Source organism: Micropterus salmoides, unplaced genomic scaffold (assembly GCF_014851395.1).
Source record: "Micropterus salmoides isolate LMB-PRFRI ecotype aquatic unplaced genomic scaffold, ASM1485139v1 Ms_hic_scaffold_2, whole genome shotgun sequence".
NCBI lineage: Eukaryota > Metazoa > Chordata > Actinopteri > Centrarchiformes > Centrarchidae > Micropterus > Micropterus salmoides.
The window spans coordinates 5,946,832-5,963,139 of record NW_024041150.1 but is presented as its reverse complement, the minus strand read 5'-3'; the positions used below and the strand labels follow the sequence as shown (position 1 = coordinate 5,963,139).

General features: G+C 45.0%; 1 protein-coding gene across 11 annotated transcripts in view; it reads right to left on the bottom strand.

The window, feature by feature from the left end:
• Nucleotides 1-3,959: 3,959 nt before the first annotated feature.
• LOC119913471 (reticulon-4-like) overlaps nucleotides 3,960-16,308 on the bottom strand; it is a 31,155-nt gene continuing 18,806 nt past the window's right edge. For 10 of the 11 annotated variants that reach the window (XM_038732898.1, XM_038732899.1, XM_038732900.1 and 7 more), the window contains 6 exons: nucleotides 9,207-9,414; nucleotides 8,043-8,181; nucleotides 6,061-6,130; nucleotides 5,740-5,786; nucleotides 5,473-5,531; nucleotides 3,960-5,151 (listed from right to left, as the gene is read on the bottom strand). In XM_038732898.1, the coding sequence (XP_038588826.1) occupies nucleotides 5,109-5,151; nucleotides 5,473-5,531; nucleotides 5,740-5,786; nucleotides 6,061-6,130; nucleotides 8,043-8,181; nucleotides 9,207-9,414 (566 nt within the window). In that variant the 3' untranslated portion in view covers nucleotides 3,960-5,108. Of the gene's footprint in view, nucleotides 5,152-5,472; nucleotides 5,532-5,739; nucleotides 5,787-6,060; nucleotides 6,131-8,042; nucleotides 8,182-9,206; nucleotides 9,415-12,407; nucleotides 12,540-16,308 lie in introns of those variants that run through there. The other variant, XM_038732908.1, reaches the window with a different exon arrangement.

Sequence of the window (16,308 nt, the reverse complement as noted above, 5' to 3'; positions counted from 1 at the left end):
CCAGTCTTTGAACGTCTTGTGTTGTCCCACCTTAAATCCATCACAGACCCTCTCCAGGACCCCCTGCAGTTCGCCTACAGAGCCAACAGGTCTGTAGATGATGCAGTAAACATGGCCCTTCACTACATCCTCCAGCACCTGGACTCCCCAGGAACCTACGCCAGGATCTTGTTTGTGGACTTCAGGTCTGCTTTCAACACCATCATACCGACCCTGCTGCAGGACAAGCTCTCCCAGCTGAACGTGCCTGACTCCACCTGCAGGTGGATCATAGACTTCTTGACGGACAGGAAGCAGCACGTGAAGCTGGGAAAACATGTCTCTGACTCCAGGACAATCAGCTCCGGTTCCCCTCAAGGTTCCCCTCAAGGCTGCGTTCTTCCCCCTTCTCTTCTCCCTGTACACCAACAGCTGCATCTCCAGTCACCAGTCTGTCAAGCTCCTGAAGTTTGCAGATGACACCACCCTCATTGGGCTCATCTCAGGTGGGGATGAGTCCGCGTACAGGTGGGAGATCGACCATCTGGTGACCGAGTGCAACCAGAACAGTCTGGAGCTCAACGCTCTGAAGACAGTGGAGATGGTCTCGGACTTCAGAAAGAGCCCAGCCCCACCCTCCCCCATCATCCTGTGTGACTCCTTCCGCTTCCTGGGCACCATCATCTCCCAGGACCTCAGGTGGGAGCTGAACATCACCTCCCTCACCAAGAAGGCCCAGCAGAGGATGTACTTCCTGCGGCAGCTGAAGAAGTTCAGCCTGCCAAAGACAATGATGGTGCACTTCTACACCCCCATCACTGAGTCCATCCTCTCCTCCTCCATCACCATCTGGCACGCTGCTGCCACCGCCAGGGACCAGAAAAGATTGTGGCGGACTCCTCCCAACCTGGACACAAACTGTTTCAGACACTCCTCCTGCAGTCCATCAGGACCAAAACCTCGCACCACAAGAACACTTTCTTTCTGACTGCAGTGGGCCTTCTCACCAGGTCCCCACTGTCACTGCCCCCCAAACACCTGACCCAACACGTTCCAACAATGCTCAACTTTGATCTGTGTCCATTGCACTAATTAATTTATGCTGTATTATTTCTCATATGCTCTTGCCTTTATCTATATTTATATACCAACATATCAAGGCAATATTATTTATATTATATATATTAGGCAAATTCATCATATGTGAAAATGCACCTGACAATAAACCTCATTCTGATTTTTTAAATAATCATATTGACACAACACACCAAACTCTCTTTCATATCTCAGCTGTCATCATTTACTGGAGAAATAGGAACATCGGATTATGCAAGCATTAATGTTTAATCAGCAAAAACAGCAAATTATTATGGAAATACAAAATAAAGTACAAAGATGTAAAGTAGGAAGCATTTTCTAGATCTACAGATTTCACCTTCCTTCTTTACCTCATGTTCTTTATTCCAAATATTCTATCTTCTATGATTGCTTTTATTCTCTTTGTTATTGTCAATAAAATATTTATATTTCTTACATGTCAGAACTGCATTGAAGAAAGGAAGAGAAGCAGATTGTGTGAAACGTAACTGGTTTAACCGCAGTATGCTGTACACCTCCAGGTTTGCATGCAAACCTGTTTCTAAAAAAATGAAAGCAGCCATAAATACATCGATACATTTTACAAGCTCATGTATCAATCCAGGTTAAAGCTATTTTGCTGTTTGTTTAGATTTCATGTTTATTTTTATTATCCATTCTGCTGTCACACCTGTTACCTGTGTATAAAACAACAATGTTTACAGCTCGAGAGCCGATTGTTTTATTTCTTATTAAGCAAGCAAGTTTTGAAATATTTGCAATTCAGCAAATGGTGTCGACACATTAACAATGTCCAACAACTCAGACATGACTAAGCTCACATCCCTCAGCCAAGATGGTTTAAAGGAGACAGATTGTCACAGTTTGCATGTTCATTTACATTCACCGGTCTGTTTTTTCTCTGCATCCACACAGTCTGCAATGAACTAAATCTTTCTGAAAACATGACGTGTGTTCCTGGAAATTACTTTACATATTCAGACAAAATGTGATAAAGCCAGCAGGCCTGAAACAAGTTTTTGATGTATATCACTTGGGTCGTCTGGGCTCCTGGCTGTTCTAACAGTTGTTGTGGTTGTTCGAGTCACCTGAGGCCAAATGTGAGCGTTTGGCCTCAGGTGCTGTTTAGAGATGGTATCTTTACCCAAATGGCGTCTTTCATTCCTCTTTCAAACCACCTGTCCTCCCTGTCCAGAATATGTACATTGTTGTCCTTTATATGGAGGGATTATTGGGTCAGATTTAAAACTAAAAGCCAAAATGAGAAACTAAAAGTCAAAGTCGAAAATGATTTAGCCATTTAGGATTGGGAATTTGGGGATGGCTGCGTTGAGGGTTTGGAACGGCTGAGGCGCTTTATGGACTGCAGGGGGAGCTCTGACTGTCAGCACACTGCCATGAAAGCAAGCAGAGGAAGTGAGCAGACCAGCTGACATCGGGCGAAAGGCAGGACATCGCAGGGCCACACATAGACAAACAACCAGTCACACTCACACCTAATTTAGGGTCACCAATTAACCCAGTCCGCATGTCTTTGGATGGCGGGAGGAAGCCGGAGCACCACGGAGAGAACACATGCAGACACGTGGAGAACATGTAAACTCCACACAGAGAGGCCGGTTTGAACCCACAACCTTCTTGCTGTGAGGTCACAGCGCTTTCCACTGGACTACCGTGCCGCCCTGTCTTAGCGTGTACTTGTATTTAAAAAAACACCAGGATGTGGGTTTTTCTGATACTCCAGACACCTATGGGATCAATGCTGTTGGGTTTACTCTTCTTTTCCTCGTCCCCGGTGTTCTTCCTGGATCTTGGAGCTGTTTTCACAAACGTTCACCCTTTGGGTGTTTATGCTCTTTCTCTTGGGCACTTGTTGGTATGTTATCAGCTCAGTGGTGCAGGGTTCTGATGGCCCCCAGCTGACGCTCCAGAGGCTGGAGAGAGCCAAAGACTAACCTGTATACTCCAGGGTGGAGGCTCCTGCCTCTTCAGTCTGTATGTTACAGTCCAAGAAGGCCAAGCTGTTGTTGACAGTTGTGGGAATGAGGTGGAACAGCGTTTGAGGCCGAAAATCTATTCAGAATTTTTTTCTTTATAGGGGACGATCCCTTATAGCTGTTTCAGGGTGCGTTCACCAGCCTTGTTAAGTCCAGTTGAACCGGACCCTGGAGCGTTTATCCTCATGGTGCGGTTCGTTTGGGTTGGGCTCAACGCCGGACTTGAACTCTGGTGGCTTCCAGTAGAATGGGAGCCAGAGCGTTCAGCTATTAAGCTCCTCTCCTGTGGAACCAGTTCAGGTTCAGGAGGTGACACACGGTAGCGCCGCTTTAATCTTGAGAAGCAGCAGAGCTTCATTCAACTTACATTGCAAGTTTCCAGCTACTATTTCAAGTAGCCGGCTATTTAAAAACGATAAAATATTCTTTCTCAGTGAGACTTTCAAAATAAAAGTAGTGGTTAAAACACCACAATTTGATTAGTTTTAGGCACCGAACCCACCTGGGGTCAGGTTGAGGCACCAAAAAAAAACCTGGGGTCAGGTTGAGGCACCAGAACCTCCTGGGGTCAGATTTATGAAAAATATTGTAATTTATGATAAAAAATGTATCTTTTGTAAGTTGTGTAACTTACATGCCTTAAGTAAAAACAATCAATGTTGACTTTTTGTTTCACACAGAAACGGACCCTGGTCTCCTGGGTGAAAGTCCGGTTTCTGACCCACGATCCAGCCTAACCTCCTCCTCACTCTGACCTTTCTGTTATTAACATCTTAAACCTGTTAGCGTAATATAAACGTTTCCCAGAGCGTCACAAACTGACGCTAACGGGTCTTGACCATGTGAGGAGTTCGGACTGTTGACAGACAGATGAGGAGGCGGGACTTTCTTCGTCTAGAAGCTTTATTGATAATTGTTTACATCTCACAATGCATTCCACAAACACGGCTCCCAGCTGGAAGCTTTTTAATCGTCACAATTGAAGTATGAAGTTTTATCATTCACAATTATACTTGCATAAACAAACAAATGCTCTAAAGTTTCCCAAAGTCACATCAAGTTGCAACTTCATTAAGATATCGGCTCCACAGACAGTATGGTTATTTATTTTTTTCTTTAAATCCCATTTCATTTTTTTTTGTTCCTTTTTATTTTTATCCGATGTGGATGAATGTAAACGTGTTTTCTTCCGGAGATGTTCGTTACTAGACAGCTGCAATGACACGGACATAACGACTTTCATGTAATTAATGTGTTTTATTCGTCTGGCAAAGGTTTTTCTAGATGTTTCTAGCTAGTTACTCAGAAGCGATGAAGTATTTTTAAATGGTAGTACAAGCCCCCTCCCCCCTCCCTTCCCCCTCGCTGCCTCGTCAGGAGTCAAAGACGTCATTCGCAAAATCGTCGTTCGTCACATCGAGGCGAAACCACACCGCACGTTACCGAGGAAACGAGCTCGAAGCTTGAGGGACAGTTAAACAGTGAAATCACAAAATACTTCTAACTCATACCAAAATAAGAAAAAATACAAATGAGGATCGCCGCTCGCTCGTCTTTTTCTCTAAAAACAGCAGACGAAGGAAGAGAATCTCTCGGCTCGGCGGCGAAAGGAAAAACTCAATAACTAAAAAAAACCACCCGGCGCCAGACTGAGGGAGCATCGGCCCTCCCACAATGCACTGGGTGGGGGAGAGGGAGGGTTAATCCAAGGTTAAAATGTGTTTCTGTGAGTTTCAGCGTCTCTCAGAAACAAACATTTCAAGGCTTGATTAAACGTAAAGAGTCGTGAAGCCGACCTCGGTGTCGTGAACCTACGCTCAACGCCGACCGGCTTCAAAAAACCAACAACAACAACAAAAAAGATTCTGAACTGGAAAAAAAAAAGTGTTTTATTATTTTGACAAATAAAGTTAGAAGGGCTGCGTCCACGCCAGACCCCTCCTCCCCTCCTCCAGCCTTCCTTCATACGCCCTCACTCAAACCCTCCAACCCTCCTTCCTCTCAGGACTCCCTGAATCCAGACTTCACGTGACTTTACTCCGTCTTGCGTTTCATCCCGGGCACCTTCGCCTGGATCCTGCAGGAGACAGGAAGATAAACACGATCAATGATTCAAAGACAGACAGAGATGCAGAGTGATGAGGCTGCAGAGGGAACTTTGTGAAAGCAAACTAACTGCAGGTAAAACTGTTCACAGGTTCGTCATCTGTCGTCGTTTAAACTTCTAGTCATGTCAACAGAAACAGTTGGATCATGTGATCAGCTGTACTGAAGAGCTCCCCACACTGAGCAGGTTACTCCATCACGTTTTTATCACGCCATAACGGCTTAACATATTTGGCTGTCTTGATGTGAACGAAGGACAAAAGCAGATCCAGTGATGAAGCCGCTGACTTACTTTCCAACGACGTCTTTGACCTGGTTGTTGACCAGCGCCAGGTAGTGGTCGATCTGAGCCTGAAACACAGAAACACGTCAGGATCACCGACAGCCAGCGTCTCAAACTCCACACATTCAGCAAAAGACCAGAACGAGTAAAATCCCAGTCCCCCCTTCAGCTGGTCCCATTACAGACGCACAGAGCAGCAGAAAGGATGTTCTTTAAAACAGAACATGTCTGCTGATCTCCGGTCTCTGAGCACTTCCTTTGATCCGATGTTCCTACCTGGTGTTTCTCGTAGATGATCGGGCAGCTGAACACTCCAACCAGACCTGGAGAAGACCAAGAAGAAAAGGATGTGAGCAGAAGTTAAAAGCTTGCTGCTTCTTGTTATGATAAAATTACAATAATTAATATTTGTCATCGTGTGCAGGAGAATCAGACAGTCGATGTGCTGCTTTCTGTATTCTTGAAATCTCCAGCAGGGGGAGCCACAGTAACATCCCCCACACAGCAGCTTTAAATAAACTGGTCACTTCACAGCAGAGCATCAATCACAGCCTCTAAGCATGATGGGAGGCTTCACGTCCACACGCGTTTCCTCACCCAGAATAAGCAGCGTGAGCCCGTTGAACAAGGCGCCGACGTAGGTTAGGATCCACATCAGCACCGCGAACTGCACAGAGGAAAAACATAAAGTCAACGGCTACAAACAAACAATCAGCTGCAGTCTTCAATAAGCAACTTATCAATGCTGTTGAACAGAACACAGTTCGTTCCCGTAGCAACGACCCTTTTAATGAGAGAGGAGCAGTTCTGGATCAATAAAGTTTCTCTGAGGGATCAATAAAGTCTCAGCTGTTCTGCAGAGTCGACCTTTAAATCTAAACACTGATCAGGAAGTACATTTATTCAAGTACTGTACTTGCGTATACATTAGAGGTACCTGTACTTTACCTACTTCATCTCAGAGGGAGATGTTGTACTTTTTACTTCACTACATTTATCTGACAGCTTCAGGTACTTTACAAAGTCAGATTTTAGTTATAAATTAAAGGAGATATTTTAGCACAACAGGCACATTTTTCTTGTTGCATTGAACACTTTTACTTACTTCAAGTACATTTTTAGGATGATATTCACATATTTCACAATTTTCATTGCTGTACTTTTACAGTGAGGTATTAGTACTTTTCCTTCAGTCGAGGATCTGAATACTTCGTCCTACTGACCAGATGGACCAAATCAGGCTGAATCTGTTTCTCTCTTTATGAGCAGTTCAGATCTGGGAACGTCGATGTGAGAGATTTACAGCTGAAAATAAGAATTTCCATCAAATCATTTTGGTTTTAAAAGCTCAAAGATTTGACGTCTTGTGACGTCTCAATTTGTCCGACCGACATTCGAGAAGCTGGAACCAGAAAACATTTGGACGCATTAAACCAGGAATCAATCATCAGAACTTGGCGGCAATTCATTTTCTGTCTATGAATAATAATTTTCGGACTACTACTACGACGTGGGACTTTTTAGTGATGTCACCTTGTTCAGTGAAATGTTGCTATAGCTGAAGGGACGACATTATGAAAACAAGTTGTAATAAAATGTTTGCGTCTTCAGAACTGACACCTGAATCCAGGTCAGTATTTAGACGCGTTTCTTCAGCTGTTTCCGAGGGTTTAAACCAATCAGCACCCTGAGGCTGCTTTAACACGATGCTGTGATACGACGTGTTAATGATGAACACGTTAAAGCCGGAGCCAACATGGCCGCCAGCGAAAAGAAACCCAAGTGTTAGATTTCTGACTGGAGGCTGCTGAGGCAGATTAAATGTGCTGGCTGTGCTGTAAATATCCACCGCTGGCACAGCGAGGGGGGGAACAGGGAGAAGAACAATGTCCCACAATGCACCTGGGCACAGTGTAATCCACAGGGAGAAAAACATTCCTGAGGCTCAAAGTTGCTCCTGAGAATCTGTCTTTTTTACCCTGTTAGGGAGTCTCTGGAGCTGCGCCTCTCTCTGATGAACCTCTCTGTATTTGGCCTGCAGGGAGGTGACGACAGGCCTCAGACAGCTGCAGAGCGCTCAGTGAAACTGGACTGAACGCTGACCTACAGACCTGCTGCTCATCCTTCACCAACACATGACTGACAGGACGTCAGTAGGAACCAGCTGAACCCTACAAACACAAAGCCAGGAGGCAGCAGGAACCCGAACCTCTGCTCGGGATCCACATGATCCCTGCAGGTAGACGACCCGCATATTCAGCAAGAACGCCAACCGTCATGAGTTCTCGGAACAAAACAAACATGGACGGCAACCAGCAGCTTGTCCACATGCTGGTAGAGCGCCGTCCGACACGTCGGTATGTAAAGGAGCTCTACAGCCCGTAAAATAATGAATGTGACTTCTTTAATCGTCCCCAGAACATTTAGGGATTCTTCCTGTACAGAAGCAGCAGCTCCTCACGATCAGTTTAAACATTTCTACACTCATTTATTCAGCTGTCACTGAATAAACCTGTTGGAACAGAGGTTCACTCTGTTTAAGACCCGTTTTCTCTGGATTAATGATCATTTCTTCTCACCTTGATGGAGTCGACCAGGTCCTCGACCAGGAACAGGCGCCGTAATTCACAGATGGTCTTGTTGAGTCTGGCCAGAAACATGTCGCTGTACTTGTGGACCAGTTCCTCAGACAGCGCCACCTCCTGGTCCAGGTACTGCCTGAGGGGACAGCAGAGGAGCGGGTTAAACAGAGGTGAGGACGACGATGAGGCCGAGACTTCCCGTGTTTCCCCACATATAGACTTCAGTTCAGTGGGCCGCCGCATACAGGGAGGGAGGGAGGGAGGAGAGGCGGGGCCAGCAGTAAGAGGTCAGAGGTGAGGGTGTGTGCGCGTGGGGAAAACATGACTGAAGGGAAAAGAGCGAGCGAACACTGAAATAAGGTGGAATCGACGCCTTCATTCCCCTCAGTGAGGTTTAAAATCCTACATTGTGTAGAAACCACCTCGTGAAGTGACTCTGAGCTCACTTTTCCCAGCTTACGTTAATCTGAGCTAAGTGGCCTCCGGTGTGCCGTGAGGTCAGACTGCAGAGCGGCAGGTGAAAACACAGTAAGAAGGTTTAGTCCAGCAGCCAGGAAGGAGGATGAAGCAACAAACAAACAAAAAAGCATCGGAGAGAGAACGAGCCGCCGAGTTTCCACGTGACGTCGGAGCTTTTCACTGTGAGCTGAAAGTCATTTTAGATTCAAAATTCAACATTTAAAAAAAAATCTATTCTGGTAACTTGGATTAAACATGTCGCTGGTCGAGTTTAACTCGTAATGAGCCGAGTCAGCCTCTAAACGTTGCCCTGCCTCCCTCGTGTTTTTATACTCGTTCAAGTTGCCACGTGTCTTAAAAAGAAAACTATTAATACTATTTAGAGAGCAGGTCGACTAGACAGATAGAGATGGATAGATGAGACAGAAACATACTTTGGGTTCTGCTGCAGATTTCAGGGCACTGCTGCTGTTTAAGGGAGAGCGGTGACGTCTTTCAGCCGCATTATTCTCTCTACAGTATAAATATATTTATCACCGTCCAGTGATGCTGTTGGAGCAGATCTGCTGTCTGATTAATGGCATTATTACTTTAGAGCTGGCATATTAACTGTGATACGAACAGCAGACGTTTGTGAAGATGAAGCGATGCCGTGGGCGGTGTTACCTAAACGCCTCGTTCTCTCTCTCTGCTGGTACTCACTTGAACGGGTGTCCCTCATCTGACTTCTGGATGGCCTGCAGGATGCCTTTGTATATCCTGAAGCAGATGGTGACTGAGAGCAGAGCCAGGCCGATGTAGGAGCACACGCTCACGATGCTGCACGCCATCAGGGAGAGCAGCAGCAGCAGGGCGGCGCCGAACACCACGCCCGTGGTCTTCACATCACGCCAGTAGAGGAGATCCACCACTGCAGGAGAAAGAGCGCTGGTTAGTGTCCATCACCCAGAGAGACGGGACTGAGCATTTAATATGCTTTAATATTTAGTTCTCTGAAAAAGGAGTCGGTTTTTAAAAGAAACTGATTTAGTTTTAATTATAATTGTATTTATTTATGCTGGAAATGTGACCGGAGGGCGTCTTCAACACGCCGTTATCAGTGAACGAGCTTCTCCCGAATGCACGGTGAGATCAGAAATCATGAGACACGCTGATTCATTTTGTCTTTACTCCCAAAGGCAGCGGAAAGTCGTAGCTGGTGCATGTGGCCGCTGGGGGTCAGAGGTCACGACTAATCCAGAGACATAAAAACCCTGCAGGAGGAAACTCACTGCAGCTCCTGACTCAGACTTATTCATCCACTTTTCAACCCGACGCCACAATTAACCACATCCAAGTTGCATAACAGCAGCTCCGGCAGCCATATTGGAATCATCAGCCATGACTTGCATTGTTTTATTGTAAAAAAGTGCCCCCAAAAAATCCCCAAATGTCCGAGTGATGTTATGAAACACCTCCCTCCCCCTGCTTCCTGCTTGCCAGGTTTCTCATGGTGAACAAAGCGGCAGCTAACAAACAGAGCAGAGAACAACAACAAACGTTTATCACATCATACTTCCAGCTTGACAGCGTTACAGACACCTGCTGCACCAAACTCTCCAGAGCAACTTACAGAAAGTTAACCTGCAACTATATCTGTTAATCAGACAAACAAGACATCTGATGGCATTTTTCTGACATAAATGCTAAAAGTATCTGCAGATTGATTATAAAAATTAGCTGCAGTCCTATATTATCCATCCATGATATCTAAATAAAGAAAGTCCCATGTTGAATGGACAGACAGCACAGTGGTAGCACCGCATTTAAACGATCATGGTGTGATGTTTTGCAGGGATCTGTACCAAACAAAGATGTTTTCTTCAGTCTGGAATAGGACGTGTAGGCCTGGACGTCTCTGCAGCTCGGCAAGATTTCATTTAACTGATTAATTGTTCATCCTTACTTTTATCTCTTAAAAATTACTCTATAATGATCCGAAATAGTTCCGGCATGTAATCAAATAATCACTGCAGCTCGAGCTCAGAGTTAATCAGTTAAACTGCAGGTTCTGTGGGTCAAAGCTCCTTCGGCGTCTGGACCCAGATAGACGAGAGGAGTTGGTGGATGGGGGGGTCGGACTCTCCTGGAGGACAGCTGAGATCACGACCCGGGTCCTGCACTGCTGGGCACGCTTATATTACAGCAGGGAATTCCAGGCAGGTCAGTGGACAATATTAGAAGCGAAGGTGTCGTAGGTTTCCTGCAGGCCCTGCCGGCTCGCTGACGTCGCTCACAGCCGACACATGCTGTACTTTCCGGCTCTCAGCGACGCGAGCACGTCGTGTAAAACTGCACGCTGGAATCTGACAGTTTAATATTTCTACACAGCTACAGAGCCGCGATAATTAAGATTTAAATTCAGAGAGTACAGGATGAGCCACGCCACCAAAGTCTCACGGTCTAACATACACCCTCAGATAAAGTGTGATAAGCAAAGCAGCATTAAAATGCAAAGTGAGTTCTGGTCCCAGAGACAAAGGCAGGTGCTGTGAGCGAGGGCGGCCATGCTGCTGACTGGACAGCCACAATGTGTTTTGGCAGCCGACCAAAGTTTTCCTGAAAACAGCCAATTAATGAGCTTATGAGGCTGACAAACCAAACCAGATTTCCAACAACAACAAGCCAGACGACCGACTGCAGGACATAAACACATAAAAACACGCTCATTCTGCAGACGTGGGCTGCTTATTTAAAGATCTATGCTGAACTGATCAAGTTGATCAAGAAATGGATAATAGCAGAGAAAAGCAAGCATGTGTCTGATGTTTCTGCTTTGGCAGGAGAGTTTAACTGAAGACCTTACCTTTGTGTTTGGGTTAAATGTAATGGGCACCTTTGCCATTGATTTTCCATTTGGAAAGATTAAATCTCTAATTACACGTATTGTTAGTTTCTCCCCTAAAGAATTCTTGGTCTGTTGATGTTTGTCTTGGTAAATAACACTAACAACCAGCAGTAAAGTCAACTATAGTAAAATAAAATCTGTAACTGGACCTCTGGTGCTTTATAACCACTCTGCAGTTAATTAATTGAACTGTAATCGATTATACTGAACTTATTTGAACAATAGCTCCGGTGCTGTTACATAATGACAGCAGCTACACAGACGGTGGGTTTGAGGGGGTTTAAAACCAGTTTAAAAGACTGAGTCAGCTGGTGGCTGAAGGTCAGTCACACACAAATCCATTAGAAACAACGCGGCTGGTTCATTTTCGGGAAGCTTCTTGCTTGTTGAGCAGAGCAGAGAGCCTGTGTGGGCGGTGACAGCTAGCTTGTCCCCTGCGCTGGTTAGCTGACAGCTAGCTCAGCATGCTAACTCCGTGTTAGCAGCAGCACGTTAACAGCGGATTGTTTTAACAGAGACACATTGTCTGAATGTAAAGACACCGGCCAGGCAGCTGACATAAAAGGGAGGTGGTGAGGGAGGAGGGCCCGCGGTCCAAATGCGGGGACCTGGCTACATATGGTAGCAGCGTGCTAGCACCGCGGGAGCTAAAAATAGAGCCCGCATCACAGCGAGCTAAACCCCGGCCGCTGATCTCGTTTCATTGCTCGCTATGTTTAATCACCGGCCCCTCTCAACAACATGATCCGTCTCCCGAAGCATTTCATTATACTCCCGGGGATACCGTGAGACAGCCCCCGCCGGCAGCCCCGTCCTCAGCGCGGGGACAAAACGTCCGACACGACCTCAGCATGCGGCCCGGTCCTCCTCCGACCCTCCCCGGGCTGAACCCAGCCACAGTCCCGCTGCTCATGCAAATCCCTCACCAGCCATAAACGGAACACGACCGTAGTGAAATGAGTTATGCAAAAGAGCAGAGATGCTGTCGGTAAACAGAAGATTATGGCCGCACTAACCCCGTTTGGCGTCCATCTTGAACCTCCGCTAAGCAGCAGCAGCAGCAGCAGCACGGCGGGTCCGCGCGGAGAGGGAGGCGGAGAGACGGACATGCGCAGCTCCGACCCTCTGACGGACAGCTGATTTATACTAAAGCTGCTTTTCATCATTTCAAAAACTGTGATGTTTGTTAATAAAGTTGAGGTTTGGACCGAACAAACACTTTGGGCTCAGCAGGTTGATCCAGACTGAAAAGCTGCAGTTCAGAATGAGCTGCAGCAGCAATATAATGTGTAATAGTGTAACAGGCAGAACATTGATACAAATTCAGAACTATTAATACAAATTTTCCTGATTATACTTACATAATTTAGAAACATTTTCAATGCAGTACTTTTACTGGTATCAGTATTTTTTACAATAAAAAGGTATTAGTAATTTTACTTAAGTAAAAGGATCTGAATAATTTGTCCACCACGGCTGAGGTCAGTGCTCTTTTTGTGGTTACAGTATTTCACTGTAATGTTCTTCAAATTAAATGATATGTAACTGAAATCATAACCTTCCTGTGGTGAAATTAACTGCTAGTGTAACTTAAACGTATTTTAGTCGGTGCGCAGCAGGTCAAACGGACTTGCAAACTATGTCTACAGGCAAGTATACAGTTCACTATTTAGTTTCCAAATAAAACAACATGTTTACTCAAGTTTAAATGGAGCCGTTCTTTTAAGCCGATTCCTCTGAGAATAAACGCAAACCAACTTTTCTGGGAAAAAAGTAGAAACACTTAAGTAAAGCGTTACCAACAACATGTGCGTCGGCACTGTTCCATTTTATTTCTTACAAAGAAAAATAACCTCACAGTTGGTTAGTTAGGAAAAAATATTTTTAGTATTTGAAATAATCTGCAGCTGATTAAAACAATCTGTGTGTGATGTAGTTAATTTCAATGTTAAATCTAAATTAGATGTCTAGTTTTCCACCGCCTTATATTTATACACACTATTATTAGACTTGGGTACCAAAACATGACAGATTTATGACCTTTACGACAACAAATTACAAAACTCCCTTGATGCTTTCCCTCAACATGTTGCACATGAACTGAGTGACGCTGATAAAGTAGGTTTGTCCTTAAACATCATTAATCTGCAAATATGACTGAATTTAGGGCGGTGACACTGCATGATGTTCAGAGCTCAACCACGGCAGACAGAGGCGTGTATGTGTGTGTGAAAGGCCGTCTGTTATCAGGAAGAAATTACTTTTCTAGTGAGGATTATGGCAGGAGGAGGAGGAGGAGCAGGAGGAGCAGCAGGAGTTTATCATAACCCGGCTGTAAAAGGACAACTTGCTCCAGAAATGCAGAGCAGAAGAGATAAAAGTTAGGAATTCAAACCCAACCCACAGACTCTACATCAGAGACCTGCTGGAGTTAAATCTCCATGTAAGGAACTACAAGCTGACCAGGAACACCAGGTGCATGCTGGGAGAAGCACCGGCTCCAAAACAGCATGAACACAAACCAGCTAGGATTCAACAAATCAGGCCTGGTTAGAGGTTTGTTTCCTGAGCAGCAGAGAAGCTGCTTTTAAACCCTCTCATGCACATATTATTAAAATCACAAAGTTTTTATGTTTGTTTTTACTTTTAATCAAGAGAAACTATTTTATAAACCCTAAAAACAACTCAAAATGGCTTCCAAATATCTGCACACAGTTTGTGTTTGCAGCCAAAGGCTCTGGAGTCGCTTCAAACATCCTGATGTTTCATAAGACATGAAGTAAATCATTCCATCCTAAAATTATGCTGCAGATGATTAACTTTATATTTCACGCATCTCTGCTCGGTCTAAAGTCAAACAAAGCAAAGGCCTCGTTCGAACGGTCAGACTGCTTCAGGCTGCAGGACTCGAGGCAAACAGACGTTCAGCTGCAGGTCAGCGGTGAAAATATCTAGAGGATCAATAACTCAAACAAACAAACGCAGACTCACCTGCGCCTCACAAATCACCACAATACGGAAAATGTTGTCAATTTTATGTTGTTTAAAAACATAAAAGCAACAATCTTAAAAAGAATAAATAAATCACTAAACACGCCACGCCAGCGCTCTCTCCACGCCGTTTCTACACGACCTCAAACCACTTTCTTATTTCTCATCACGCACACTGACCCAGACAGATCTGCAGGAAGCTAAGATCTAACACCGCAGAGCCGAGGGTCGTACGGACGGAGACGGAACAATCCATCCCCGCTGTGCGGCGACCAAGGTTAACATCATGGTTTTTGTTAGGATCGTTAACAAAACAAAATGAAATGAAAACTAGCTCTGAAAAAACATTTTCGTCAACTGAAATTAAAAGAAAAACGAGGCTTTACAAAAAACGGTAACTGAAACTGTTGTCTGTTTTCAAACCACATTTATTACTCGTTTTGTCCCCTAAAATGTTCATGAAGATATTTACAAAAAAACAATTATCTGTTTAACTAGTAGCTGCTTTTCTCGATCGTCTAATCAAGCGTTTTCTCTCTCGTGGTTGGGAATGTCTCAACATGGACTCCTCTCCCAGGACTGTGGAGTCCTGATCAGCTGCAGGACTACAAGCCAGCAGATCAGCATGTTCTGACTCCTCTTCTCGCCACAAGGAGCTCAGCCTGGACAGGGGAGGGAGGAGGAGTCATTCTGTCTGTGTTTAAAATATGCGAGAGGTCAAAAAGATGATGTTCCTCGTTCCTTACCGCCTAATCTTGCAACATAGAGGTTGAATATTTTACTACTGTTGCAACCAGAGTCTCTTACACACACAGAACCTGCACACCAACAAGGAGGGTTAAGGTCAGAGAGTTCACGTCTCCTTAGCAAAGTCCAGGAGCGCTTGATTTTAACCCTCCTGCAATAACTGTAACTATGGATCATTAAGAATCTTCGCACACACCAAATACTGCTTCGTCATTGTGCAGCTCGGCCTCGTGGCGTCACACACTCCCTCCTGACAGCAGCTTCATGCTCCTCGCTCGGTTTAATGAACTCGCACACAAAGACTTCGGTGTTGAGAAGCGACAGCAGCCTGAGACGATGCACCGGCAGCAGGACGCACGCACATCAGCAGACAAGGAGGCGTGAGATGCTGACAGTCACGTTACACCCGCAGCCTGAGTAAAAGCGTCAGTTTGTAGACCGCCGTCAGAGAACAGACATGTGGGAGAGATTCTGAATGTGCAGAAAGTTCTGAACATGAGCAGAAGAAAACAATGAATTCATGTCTCACCGAGGTGAAAAGGAGCCATGGTCACATTTAAAGAGGTTACTTCCCCAAACAAAGACACAAAGAGGAGGGAAGACTGAACCATGACTCAGCAGGGATGAGATTAAATAAGAAGATCTACAGGAGGAACTGATCTGAGAGCAGCACTAGATTCTGTTAGAGTGACCTTAGATAGTTAGTTTTGCTTTACATGATTACAAAACACCATAAACTGGAGCAGAGATTCATCTGGCTGCAGGAAATTAACTGTTTAATGCTCAAAAAAAGATCTTTTAGAAATAGTGTAAGTAAAACCTCGTCTGAAGCCGAGTGTCTCGTCACACCCCTTATTAAAAAAAGCTTCTATTCATTTAAACTTTCTGCTTGTTTAGTTTCATTGTGATATGAGTGAAGCTGGGATGAAATCCTGTGTTACTGGTGTCTCGCCTTAAAACAGGACACGAGGGGAACGTGATGATCCGAGTTCCTGAAACCGGATTCGTTCTATCAGAAACACGTTTGTTTGTCTGTCTGACCCGCGATAAACAAGCTGCCAAACAACAGAAAGCTCTGGCCCGACTCTCCTCCAGCTCCTCTTAGCATATCCCCGACACACTAACCAATCAACTGCCAGCTAACGTCACTCCACTCGCAAATCCTCCTCCTCCACCTTT